The sequence below is a fragment of the Somniosus microcephalus genome, chromosome 7 (genome assembly GCF_052327205.1).
Source record: "Somniosus microcephalus isolate GS21.2 chromosome 7, FLI_Smic_1.0, whole genome shotgun sequence".
Classification (NCBI taxonomy): domain Eukaryota; kingdom Metazoa; phylum Chordata; class Chondrichthyes; order Squaliformes; family Somniosidae; genus Somniosus; species Somniosus microcephalus.
In genome coordinates this window covers 16,500,381-16,513,951 of record NC_140993.1, presented here as the reverse complement: position 1 = coordinate 16,513,951, position 13,571 = coordinate 16,500,381, and the positions used below count along the sequence as shown (strand labels likewise).

Here is a 13,571-nt window from a genome sequence, read left to right as displayed (position 1 = left end):
TGGGCCATTGTAAGTAGGGAAAGCAGCAGAAGAATTGGCACAGAACCTTCCAAAAGTGACAAACCTCAAAAGAAATAAGAACTAAGAATTAGGACCGGGAGTCGGCCACGCGGCCCCTCGAGCCTGCTCCGCCACACGATCCCTCGAGCCTGCTCCGCCACACGGCCCCTCGAGCCTGCTCCGCCACACGGTCCCTCGAGCCTGCTCTGCCACACGGCCCCTCGAGCCTGCTCCGCCATTCAATATGATGTTGGCTGATCTTTGAACTCAACTCCACTTCCCCGCCTGATCTGCATATCCCTCGATTCCCCTAGGGTCTAAAAATTCTCTGTTTACTATGAAACTCTCGGAAAAGGGACCAATAAATGGCCTGAAAATGGTTCCCGAATCTTATCCTGCAACTTACACTTCAATATACACCTTGCAACACTAAGTGACCATTATATATAGGTGTGAAGAGCGCTGTGTGTAATGCAGGCTGGAAACCGGCCACATGTCAATATGATGTGCACCTGTTAATGAAGTGTAGTAGAGACAAAAAGCACCTGCTACATCTTTTCAGAGCTTTCATAATCTCACTGTAAAGCTGGGCGCTGTCTTCAAACTAGTCCCTAGCTCACACCCACTCACCATCATTATCTATAGCCAGTACCGTTGCTGTATACTTTCCATCAACCACATGTTCAGACTCGTGGTCAGGCAAATTGGCCAGGGTAATCTCCCCAGTTTCGGGGTTAATGCTGAAGAAGTTTGCTGGATCTGAATTCTTTGCATATCTGTTTGAAAAAAGTCAAAGTATGCATTAGATTTTGCAAACACATATGCACTCACACCCCCTCCGTCTCTCACACATGCTGTAATGATATCAGCAAATAGAGATGGTATTTGCCTGTTCGATTATGATGCCTTAATAGCATGATTGCATGTATTGATTTCTTGTGCCTGACCAGCAGAGGGCATGTGACCGAGAGAAGCAAGGCAGTTAGTTTTAGTTTCAGTTTCGTTCTAGGTGCATCACTAGCAGGGTGTCTCCTGAAATGCTGTATAAAGAGTTGAACAGACTTTAGATTAAAACTCATTGGCCTAGAAATTCAGTTGCCTTAGCGCCGCTTTTGAGGCGCTAGAGGGACTAGCGCCAGAGTTATGGCCAGTTTAAAAATTCCCTGGGGCCCTAAATCGGCGTTGCACCGGTAGCGCTGCGCCGGCACCGATGACGTCATCGGTGTGCGCAGCGTCCCGGTTGCCATGCCGACGGGCCCTAGCGCCGAAATTCAGTTGCGGCCGCCTCGCCCGTGGCAGCCGCAACTAAGACTCTGGCAACAGAGTCTTGCATGAGTTTGCGCCGGCGCATTAAAGGCCCCGCGGCGGCCGGCCGCTTTCCCGCTGGCCGCCTGCCCGCAGCTCCCTCCCCGGACTTCTCCCCCCCACCCCCCGGAACAGATGCAAGCCCGGCACTTGTCCGAGGTGCCGGGCTCATTTTTAGACAGATTTGCGCGGGCCGCGGCCGGGTGCAGGCAGCTCCTCCTTAACGGAAGGAGGAGGCCTGCACTTCCCGAGCCTGCCGCACCGCATCGGGTGCCGCAGCGCCGGAATTGCGGCGCGAAACGGCAGTTAGCGCCGATTTACCGCCGCAAAGACCCTTCAGTAGCACCGGCAGCCGTTTGGGCACGGCCCTGCTGAATTTTTGGCGCGCGCAGGGGGGCTTAGCGCCGGCACTAACTTCCGGCGCTAAAGCCCTGGCTAAGCCAAAACCCAATTTCTAGGCCATTCTCTTTCATAAATGTCTCGTCATTGAACCCACAAAGAAATCAATACACATGCAGACTCCACACACAAAAACACACACACACTTTACCTGGTTCTTTCACTTTCTTTCCCAGTATCGGCACTGATGGCTGGATATTTTCCAAGCGATTGACCAATTGTGACTTTTGTCCTATCTTCAGAAACAGTGATTCGCTTTGTTGTTGGCCGAAATGAAAAGCCTTCTTTCTTATCTCTCACGTTGACTTTTATGCTAATTGGTTTCCCAACACCTCCTCCACCTCCACCTCCTCCGCCACCTCCTCCTCCACCTCCTCCTCCTCCGCCACCTCCTCCTCCTCCTCCGCCACCTCCTCCTCCGCCACCTCCTCTGCCCACAGACGAGTGATATGCTGCCTTATTGGAGACTCGAAGGAGCAGATTCATAGTTGACGATGTCTCGTAGTCCACTTCCTGCAGAGGGGGCGGTGGGGAAACAAAAGTGGTCAATATTGGCAGGGACACGGGAGACACACTAAACAACACCCCCAAAAACTTTTAAGTCAAATCCTAAGTCCGATAAAGGATATTTTTAATAAAAACAGAAAATGCTGGAAATACTCAGCAGGTCAGGCAGCATCTGTGGAGCGAGAAACAGAGTCGACGTTTCAGGTCGATGACCCTTCGTCAGAACTGGAAAAAGCTGGAGATGGAACAGGTTTTTAAGCAAGTGCGGGGGCAGGGAAAGGGGGGAGGGGAGGAAAAAACAAAAGGGAAGGTCTGTGATAGGGTGGAAGGCGGGAGAGATTAAATGACAAAAGGGATGATGGTGCGAGGCAAAAGGAGATGGTAATGGGGCAAGTTAAGAAACAAAAGATGGTCCAGAGGAGGTGTCAACGGGAATGGCAGAATCAGCACCTGCAGTCCGAACAACAACAACTTGTATCTATATAGCGCCTTTAATGTAGTAAAACATCCCAAGACACTTCACAGGAACGATTATCAAACAAAATTTGACACCGAGCCACATAAGGAGATATTGGCTCAGAAATTCGGGTCTCCACGGGTGAGTATGCACGGGGTACTCACCCGTAAGCCCAATGGAAGTGCCGGTTTCCTGCATGCACGGCGCATGCGCGGGAAACCGGCACTTCCGTTCCTCTGAACAAAGGGGTTCAGAGGTGGAACGCGTGCGCCGGAGAGGCTGCGCGTGCGCATCGAACTTACGGTTTTTTGCAGGTTTTCCCGGGAGGGTAAGTCTCCAGGAGTTAGACATTTAAAAAGCAGTCGCAAGGCCTGCTTTTTACAAGGTAAGTGGTGAATTAATTAAAATTAAAATATTTTTTCCACAGGTTTATTATTTTTAAATACTTTAAAAGAAAGGTAAGTTTATTTTTAGCCCCGTTAGAAAATGTAATTAATTTTTTCAAAAATTTTAATTATTGTTTAAAATAGTTATTTCATGTAATTTATAGTTTATTTTAAAAATGTGTTTTTTAAAAATGTATTTGAAGTTTTAGTGATGTTTCGGGCTTATAGTATTTATAGGTTTGACAGGTCTTCCTGTCAATCTTATAAATGAAGCATTCCCTGCTCCGATTGGCTCCCCATGGCCCACGTGATCCCAGGGGACGCTTTGAACTAACTGCGCCCCTGGGATACACAAGCACTGCGCGCCGGCAGTTGGAGCAGGCCCAGGATCGGAATCCCACGGGGGCCCACAGCTCAACGGCCGGCGCGCGCAAGGTAAGTGCAGGTCGGAGGCTTGCACCCGCGGGAAGCCTCCAACCCGGATTTCTGGGCCATTAGGACAGGTGACTAAAAGCTGGGTCAAAGAGGTAGGTTTTAAGGGGCGCCTTAAAGGAGGAAAGAGAGGTGGAGAGGTTTAGGGAGGGAATTCCAGAGCTTAGGGCCCAGGCAGCTGAAGGCACGGCCACCAATGGTTAGAATCAGGGATGCTCAAGAGGTCACAATTGGAGGAGCGCAGAGATCTCAGGGGGTTGTGGGGCTGATGGAGGACTATAAAAGGAAGGGGTAATAGTGGATTCATTAGACCCAGTAAAAGGTGAAACAATTAAAACGTTAATTGAATACAGATATATATAGGCAGAATAGTAGAACTACAAAGGTTATTTAAAGTTTGGCAAACTGCATTCAATTCCTCTCATCACTGTACCAAAAAGACACAAGGTCACCAGAAAGGTTACAAGCGATGAGTTGTAAAAGCCTTTCCCATTCAGACAAAAAAAAGTTAATGAGAATGATTTCAGGGGTTTCAAGATATAAAACGGCATAGCTAAGTAACTCAGAATATACCATTTCAAAATAATATTTAGACTTATGTGCTAGACACGGTTTAAAATGCGATTGGGTTATGATAGGAGAGCTGGAGGACTGGAGGGATGAGATTCGATAGGATGAGTGACCTCTTCATCCGCACAAGGAGTTACAGTTATTGTACAAGAACATAACGGAAGAGCGAATGCAGCGAGTGATCATCTTAGCCAGGAACTCGCTAGAGAGTGTGTCCCTGTTAGTTAGGCTTATTCTCCCGCCCTTCAGTTCAAAAAACAATCTGTGCTCTGTAACGTGCTGGGAGTGCGAGCTGGTAATGGCGCGGCGAGGGCGAGGGAGCATCTGGGACCTCGGTGAACGACGGGACCAACAGTCTGTCTCCTTAACCCATGAGATTCCAGGATCGAGAAAGAAACAGAGGAACGACGGGGAAGGAAAATCGGGTGAACGAGAGTCAAAATTAGATGCAGAAAGAGAACAAATAGGAAGGGAAGTGAGTTTGGATTATGACAGAGAGGGAGTAAAAGGAGACAGAAAGGAAAAATAGGAAAAAAATTAAAACATTTAAATTTCAGATTTTAAAAAAACTTCGAAGAACAATTCACTACCAGCTAGAGTGAGACTCCACAGTTTCAACTGTTCTCTCCGGGCCGGAGAGGTTGAGTGGCATTGCAGGAACATAAATCTCCTCATTAAAAGTGTCCTTACGTCATTAAGCGCCAGTCCTGACTTTAATTTAATGGGCAATTAATGTGCGAATGCAGCAATTTCTCGAGACTCGCGGGGCGGATGAGGGCGAGCTGCCGTTTTCGCGAGGCTAACGGGCGGAGCGGCGCAAACCGCCCAGCAACGTCTCAGCGGTTTGCAACTCTCGGGGGGGGGGGGGGGGGCGGGTGGCATCTCTTCTTCGCCACAAGTTGCTGGAATGATTTACACATATTAATAACGGCGAGCGCCGTCAACCTCGCCGTGATTTTCTCAGTCAATCCTGGGCCAGTGTGTTTTACTGCTCGGTGCAAAAAAATTTAGTTGTTAAAAAAAAGGCGCCGTTTCTTTAGTGTCCTTATTATAGTGGTCTCTTGCGCTCCGCTCCTCCCACCACACACCAACACCGGCTTTACTTGATTTTCAACATTACCTTTTGAAGCACCAAGATCCCTTCATTTGTTTCTTCGTCTACTTCAAACCTGAAGTTTTCTCCTTCATTCCCATCGACGATCTCAAAGTGCCCCAGCCAGTTGTCCGTGAATTTTTGGTCTTTGTCAAACACTTTTATGCGCATGACTTCATCGTTCAAAGAATTTTCATCCACGGATACTTCGTGCTGAAGACAAGTGGGGTGGGCGGGGGGGGGGAAATAAAGAAGTGGTCATTTTATTCAAATGTAATTGCGGTTATCCAATTCAAATGTAATTGCGGTTATCCAATTCAAATGTAATTGCGGTTATATCACTTCCAAAACCACAAAAACAGCAAAAAAGGCAAAGCGGCGAAGGGTGTTTTTGTGACTGGAAGGCTGTTTCCGGTGGGGTTCCGCAGGGCTCAGTACTGGGTCCTTTGTTTTTTGTGGTATATATATCAATGATTTGGACTTGAATGTAGGAAGTATGATTAAGAAGTTTGCAAATGATACAAAAATTGGCCGTGTGGTTGATAATGAAGAAGGAAGCTGCAGACTGCAGGACGATATCAATGGACTGGTCAGGTGGGCAGAACAGTGGCAAATGGAATTCAATCCGGAGAAGTGTGAGGTAATGCATTTGGGGAGGGCTAACAAGGCAAGGGAATACACAGTAAATGGTAGGACACTGAGAAGTGCAGAGGATCAGAGGGACCTTGGAGTGCATGTCCACAGAGCCCTGAAGGTAGCAGGACAGACAGATAAGGTGGTTAAAAAGGCATACGGGATACTTGCCTTTATTAGCTGAGGCATAGAATATAAGAGCAGGGAGGTTATGCTTGAACTGTATAAAACACTAGTTAGGCCGCAGCTAGAATACTGCGTGCAGTTCTGGTCACCACATTACAGGAAGGATGTGATTGCACTAGAGAGGGTACAGAGGAGATTTACAAGGATGTTGCCTGGACTGGGGAATTTTAGCGATGAGGAAAGATTGGATAGGCTGGGGTTGTTTTCTTTGGAATAGTGGAGGCTGAGGGGAGATTTAATTTGGAGGTGTATAAAATTGTGAGGGGCCAAGATAGAGTGGACAGGAAGGGTCAGTAACCAGGGGTCATAGATTTAAAGTCATTGGTCGGAGGTTTAGACGAGACGTTAAACTGTCTGCCCTCTCGGGTGGACATAAATGATCCTGTGGCTCTATTTCGAAGAATAGCAGGACAGTTATCCCCGGTGTCCTGGGGCCAATATTTATCCCTCAATCAACATAACAAAAGCAGAATAGCTGGTCATTATCACATTGCTGTTTGTGGGAGCTTGCTGTGCCCAAATTGACTGCCGCATTTCCCACGTTACAACAGTGACTCCACTTCCAAAAAGTACTTTGTTGGCTGTAAAGCGCATTGGGACGTCTGGTGGTCGTGAAAGGCGCTATATAAATGCAAGTCTGTCTTTCTTTAATGTCCCCAGGCCGTTTCACAGGAGCATTACAACACAAAATTTGACACCGAGCCACATAAGGAGATGGTAGGACAGGCGACCAATGCTTGGTCAAAGAGGTCGGTTTTAAGGAGCGTCTTAAAGGCGGAGAGGTTTAGGCAGGGAACTCCAGAGCTCGGGGCCCAGGCAGCTGAAGGCACAGCCACCAATGGTGGAGCGTTAATAACCGGGGGGATGCTCAAGAGGCCAGAATTGGAGGAGCGGAGATACCTCGGAGGGTTGTGGGGCTGGAGGAGGTTACAGAGGCGCGCACACAAATTTATGCAAGTCATCAGACGGTGCATACCTCATATTTTTCAAGTGTAGGAACATTGTCGTTAACATCCAAGATCCTGATCTGAGCATTTGCTGTTGAAAATAATCCTGCCGCTTTTCCATTCAAATCACGAGCTTCCACAGTTAACGTATATAAATCCTGGATCTAAATCAGGACAAAAACCATTCAAAATAAAAATTACAATAGTCTCTTTTTTGAAATTTCGGAATTACTTTCTGAATACATATCCAGTCATAGTCTCAGGATAAGGGGTCGGCCATTTAGGACTGAGATGAGGAGGAATTTCTTCACTCAGAGGGTGGTGAATCTTTGGAATTCTCTACCCCAGAGGGCTGTGGAGGCTCAGTCGTCGAGTATATTCAAGACAGAGATCGATAGATTTTTGGGCTCCAGGGGAATCAAGGGATATGGGGATAGTGCGGGAAAGTGGAGTTGAGGTCGAAGATCAGCCATGATCTTATTGAATGGCGGAGCAGGCTCGAAGGGCCGAATGGCCTACTCCTGCTCCTATTTCTTGCTTGCTGTACCAGCATGTTAACTTTCAGTGATTCGTGTACAAGGACACCCAGGTCCATCTGAACACCAACATTTCCCAATCTCTCACCATTTAAAAAAATACACTGCTTCTCTAGTTTTCCGACCAAAGTGGATAACTTCACATCTCTCCACATTATACTCCACCTGCCATGTTCTTGCCCACTCACTTAGCCTCTTTGCATCCTCCTCACAACTTATTTTCCCACCTAGCTTTGTATCGTCAGCAAACTTGGGATACATTGTACTTGGTCCCCTCATCCAAGTCATTAATACAGTGAAGTTCAACGTAAGCTCGAGGAACAGCATCTCATCTTTCCATTAGACTCTTTACAGCCTCCCGGACTCAACATTGAGTTCAACAATTTCAGATCATAACCTCTGCCCCCATTATTTCCAGATGGCAGCTGTTGCTGATGATTCTGCTATTCCCATTGACGCCTCCTCTAGACTCATCTTTTGTTTCCTAACTTGTCCCATTACCATCTCCTTTTGCCATTGCACCATCATCCCTTTTGTCATTTAAATTCTCCGGCCTTCCAGCCTATCACAGGCCTTCCCTTTTGTTCTTTCCTCCCCTCCCCCCCCCCTCCCTGCCCCTGCACTTGCGTAAAAACCTGTTACATCTCTAACTTTTTCCGGTTCTGATGAAATGACCTGAAATGTTGACTCTCTCCACAGACGCTGCCTGACCCGCTGAGTATTTCCCCCAATTTCTGTTTATATTTCAGATTTCCAGCGTCCGCAGTATTTTGCTTTTGTATCAAAGTTCAAGACCAAGTAGTCTTGTTGCTGTTGCTTTGAACACATCAGGTTTTGTCTTTAACGCGCTCAGCACAGAGCTTTACACGATGGGAATGTGACCGTGCATGCCTTGCGTTTTTCTATCCAGAGCGACAGACCTCGCTAGACAATCATTCGTGTATGAAATCGCGACGGGTGCCCTCAATATGGGCAGCTCCAAGCTGAAAATAAAAATTGATCCGATACATTTTACTGTAGTCCACGGCCTACCGGTGGGGCAATGCTCCCTCTAATTATTTTCCGAGCCGCACGGCCCATTCAAAATTCCGTGCGTGCGCGGTTTTCCCCCTTGAAAAGCCGGTGAGCCGGAAGCGCGGGATCTCCAGAGCACTGCGCGGCCGCCCAGCTTAAAGGGAACATTGCCGGTGGGCTAGAAATTTGTCTTGGGGCTCTAATGCAAAATGGGTGGTGTAGTAACATAGAAACATAGAAGATAGGAGCAGGAGTAGGCCATTCGGCCCCTCGAGCCCGCTCCGCCATTCAATGAGATCATGGCTGATCATCCAAATTCAGTACCCTGTCCCTGCCTTCTCCCCATATCCCTTGATCCCTTTAGCCTTAAGAAACATTTCTAACTCTTTCTTGAATATATTTAATGAATTGGCCTCTACTGCCTTCTGTGGTAGAGAATTCCAGATTCCACAAATTCCTCCTCATCTCTGTCCTAAATGGCTTACCCCTTATCTTTAGACTGTGACCCCTGGTTCTGGACTCCCCGGCTATCGGGAACATTCTTCCAGCATCTAGTCCTGTTAGAATTTTATAAGTTTCAATGAGATCCCCGCTCATTCTTCTAAACTCCAGCGAGTATAAGCCCAATCGACCCAATCTCTCCTCATAAGTCATTCCTGCCATCCCAGGTATCAGCCTGGTGAATCTTCGCTGCACTCTCTCCATGGCAAGAACATCCTTCCTCAGATAAGGTGACCAGAACTGCACACAGTACTCCAGGTGTGGTCTCACCAAGGCCCTACACAACTGTAGCAAGACATCCTTGTTCTTGTACTCAAACCCTCTCGCTACAAAGGCCAACATACCATTTGCCTTCTTACTGGCCACCCATTGTATCCCCCCCCCCCCACCACTATTCGGTTCCATCGCCTGCGAAAGAACTGAATATCGGGCCGAGCGTATGACGGGTCCGGTTTTTCATGCGCTACGGCCGAGACCAATTTCTACCCTGGCGACCATTTCTTGGGTTCTTAAGGGACAGTTTTCAGGAGTCTGTGCCGGCAGCGGGAAGCCTTGCCCGCGGTCGGCGTGAACTGGAAATGTCGGCACACGGTGGCCGCAGTTCACCGTCCATTAGCGGTTGCCCACCAGCAGCCGCAACAAGAACCGGTAAAGACAGCCTCCTTAGTCTTCAGATGGCTGATCGAGCTAGACGGTTTGTAAGTTGGCTGAAATGCACTTTAGGAAGTAAATTATTGAGCACAAACCTCTCTGTCTAAGTTAGCTCCCATGGTTCTGATTTCTCCATTCGACTTGGCAACGAACATATCGTTTATTCCCTGGGATAGAATTCTGTAGGCAACTTCAGCATTTTCATCTTCATCTGCATCTGTTGCATTTAGTTTTAGCACCATGGTACCTGGGGTCAACACAATGAAAATTGCACTTGTTCAGGTGAGATTTTTTAGGCTGCAATGGTAAAGAAGAAAGCAGTTTGTTCCCAGCTTCTCTGGTTAAAATGCCTACAAGGCATTCTGGGAAACAACAACGTCTATTTATACACAGCGCCTTTAACGTAGTAAAACGTCAGCTGTGTCTCAGTGGGCCGCACACTCGCCTCGGAGTCAGAAGGTTGTGGGTTCAAGTCCCACTCCAGAGACTTGAGCACAAAAATCTAATCTGACACTCCAGTGTAGTACTGAGGGAGTGCTGCACTGTTGGAGGTGCCGTCTTTTGGATGAGACGTTAAACCGAGGCCCCGTCTGCTCTCTCAGGTGGACGTAAAAGATCCCACGGCCACTATTTCGAAGAAGAGCAGAGGAGTTATCCCCGGTGTCCTGGGCCAATATTTATCCATCAACCAAAATAACAAAAACAGATTATCTGGTCATTATCACATTGCTGTTTGTGGGCGCTTGCTGTGTGCAAATTGGCTGCTGCATTTCCTACATTACAACAGTGGCTCCACTTCAAAAGTACTTAATTGGCTGTAAAGCGCTTTGAGACGTCGGGTGGTCGCGAAAGGCGCTACAGAAATGCAAGACTGTCTTTCTTTCTAGTAAAACGTCCCAAGGCGCTTCACAGGAGTGTTATCAAACAAAATTTGACACCGAGCCACATAAGGAGTTATTAGGACAGGTGACCAAAAGCTTGGTCAAAGAGGTAGGTTTTAAGGAGGGTCTTAAAGGAGGAGAGAGAGGCAGAGAGGTTTAGGGAGGGAATTCCAGAGCTCGAGACCCAGGCAGCTGAAGGCACGGCCGCCAATGGTGGAGCGATGGAAACCGGGGACGCGCGAGAGACCAGAATTGGCAGAGCGCAGAGATCTCGGTGGGTTGTAGGACTATAAAAGGAAGGGGGTAATAGTGCTTTCAAAAAAGAGGAGCAAGCGGTAGCGATGTGGAGAGGTTTAGGGTGGGAACCCGTTAAGAAAATAAGAGAGGAACTAGGCAGTGGTCTGGTTAGCACTTCTAGGAGCACTGCTGAAACGCTGGAGTACACCAAAGATTGTACTACGGCAAATAGAATAATCATGAATCAAGAAGTTAGCCGAGCAGTTAAGGGGGATTTTAACACTCCATGATCGGTGGGGAAAGGACTGGGTAGGGGCAGTTGAAACGGGGCTGTTCCATTACCCAATCTGCTCCTGCCTATCTGTGATTTTAACACCGCTGATTTTGGTGGAGAATGAGCCTCAGTAAAGAACACAGGTCAGGGTCCCATAACGTACATCAGACCCCGGTGGCATTTCAACCCGCTCCTCGAGCGGGGCATCCCGTTCCCCAGCCAGGTGAACCTATTGGGGAGACAGCAAAGCCTGCTAAGGCACGGTTAAAAAAAGGAAATTCCTTATGGTAAGGCCGGCATTTATTGCCCATCCCCAACTGCCCTCGAGAAGGTGGTGGCGAGCTGCCTTCTTGAACCACTGCAGTCCGTGTAGTACAACTGAGTGTCTTGCTCGGCCATTTCAGGAGGGGCAGTTAAGAGTCAACCACGTTGCTGTGGGTCTGGAGTCACATATCGGCCAGACCGGGTAAGGATGGCAGATTTCCTTCCCTAAAAAAGGACATTAGTGAACCAGATGGGTTTTTAACAACAACCTGGTCACCATTACTGATACTAGCTTTTTTTATTTAATGAACTGAATTTAAATTCCCCAGCTGCTGTGGTGGGATTTGTACTCATATCTCCAGATCAGTAGTCCAGGGCCTCAGGATCATTGGGCCAGTGACATAACCACTATGCTAACTATTTCTAGATCATGAACTTTGAGAAAAGCACACAGTTCTTACCGAGTGGACTCAATTCTTCAATGCTCCCTTCAAATACTTGTTTTGCAAATACTGGAGCATTATCATTTATGTCCAGAACTTTAATTACGAGTGATAGAGGATTCTCTACTTTATTACCCAAGGAATCTACGGCTTGACCTATTAGCTGAAATAGAAATAAAAACACTCAGTAAGATAGTACAAGAGATGTAATAGATATATATATATATATATATTATATAATGTCCTGGGCAATCTTTATCCCTCAACCAACATCACTAAAACAAGCCATTAGCACATTGCTGTTTGTGGGAGCTTGCTGTGCGCAAATTGGTTGCCGCGTTTCCTACATTACAGCAGTGAGCACACTTCAAAGGTATTTCATTTTCTGCTGATCCGCAACTTTGTGTCTGCAGGATTATGGAATCACTGAACGTACCATATTGCAAAATGGGCTCGGCCAGTGGGGTATGGGGGGGGATATTATGGTTCTGCACAGCTCGAGGGATCGTGAAGGCATTAATTACAAGACACGAGCAGTGTTATTGATTGACATCGGTACTTGCGGATTGCCAGCTTTAGTTTCGAAACAAGTTTATCAAGCCCACGTTAAGAAGGGCTGAATTGGGCTTTGGTCCTTCCAGTCATTGGCAAGAGAGTTGAGGGCGTCCTAATGCAGCTCATAACTGTTGGGCATAATCAGGTCTGCTAGTCCTACAGTTCTGCCTTATAACAGTTCTCCTGCATTACAACAGTGATTACACTTCAAAAGTACTTCATTAGCTGTAAAGCGCTTTGGGAAGTCCTGAGGTTGTGAAAGGCGCTATAGAAATGCAAGTCTTTCTTTCTCTCTTTCCCCCTCTCCCTCTCCTCTTTCCCCCTCTCCCTCTCCTCTTCCCCCTCTCCCTCTTTCCCCCTCTCCCTCTCCTCTCCCGCTCTCTCTCCCTCCTTCCTCTCTCTCTCTCCCTCCCTCCCTCCCTCCTCTCTCTCTCTCTCCCTCCTTCCTCTCTCTCTCTCCCTCCTTCCTCTCTCTCCCTCCTTCCTCTCTCTCTCTCTCTCTCTCTCTCTCCCTCCTCTCTCTCTCTCTCTCCCTCCTCTCTCTCTCCCTCCTCTCTCTCTCCCTCCTCTCTCTCTCCCTCCTCTCTCTCTCTCTCTCCCTCCTCTCTCTCTCCCTCCTCTCTCTCTCCCTCCTCTCTCTCTCCCTCCTCTCTCTCTCTCTCCCTCTCTCTCTCTCCCTCCTCTCTCCCTCTCCCTCCCCTCCCCTCTCCCTCCCCCTCCCCCCTCTCTCTCTCTCAAATTTCAAATTTCAAATTCAAATGCTTTATTGGCATGAAAGTTTACAGTGAACCATATTGCCAAAGCTTACATAACAAAAAAAGTACATGTTTCCAACATTCTGTAGGTGTCAAACAATTTTGACCTTCGTTGGGTACAGACAGTATTAATTTAAACACTCGTTGACCCTCGTTGGGTACATTCAGTATTAATTTAAACAGTCGTTGGGTACATTCGGTATTGATTTAAACATTTTTAGAGTATATATGCTATGGGTGTGCTCGTTAGTCACTCACTGTTCCTCAGGTTGTGACATGTTGTTACATATTGGGCACCAAGATATGGTCTGTCTCCTTCCCCCAGGACTATTCTTAATTTTGACAGGTCATCCAATTCTTTGAAATCTGGGGTTGTAAGGCTGAGCTTGTCAAAATATATGTTTCTTGTTTTGTTGAATTTTTTGCATTTTAGGAGGAAGTGCACCTCTGTCTCAACCTCGCTGGCCAGACAGTGATCACATATTCTATTTTCTTTAGGTTGCCAGGATTTCTTGTATCTTCCTTTTTCAATTGCCAGTTGGTGG

At 47.4% G+C, this 13,571-nt stretch overlaps 1 protein-coding gene across 1 annotated transcript in view; it reads right to left on the bottom strand.

The window, feature by feature from the left end:
* Positions 1 to 13,571, bottom strand: part of LOC147114526 (desmoglein-2-like) — a 91,465-nt gene that overhangs the window by 45,792 nt on the left and 32,102 nt on the right. The window contains exons 6-11 of the mRNA XM_085992261.1: positions 11,735 to 11,879; positions 9,713 to 9,864; positions 6,945 to 7,079; positions 5,177 to 5,362; positions 1,856 to 2,217; positions 631 to 776 (exon numbers count right to left, since the gene is read on the bottom strand). Of these exons, the coding sequence (XP_085848387.1) occupies positions 631 to 776; positions 1,856 to 2,217; positions 5,177 to 5,362; positions 6,945 to 7,079; positions 9,713 to 9,864; positions 11,735 to 11,879 (1,126 nt within the window). The remainder of the gene's footprint in view (positions 1 to 630; positions 777 to 1,855; positions 2,218 to 5,176; positions 5,363 to 6,944; positions 7,080 to 9,712; positions 9,865 to 11,734; positions 11,880 to 13,571) is intronic.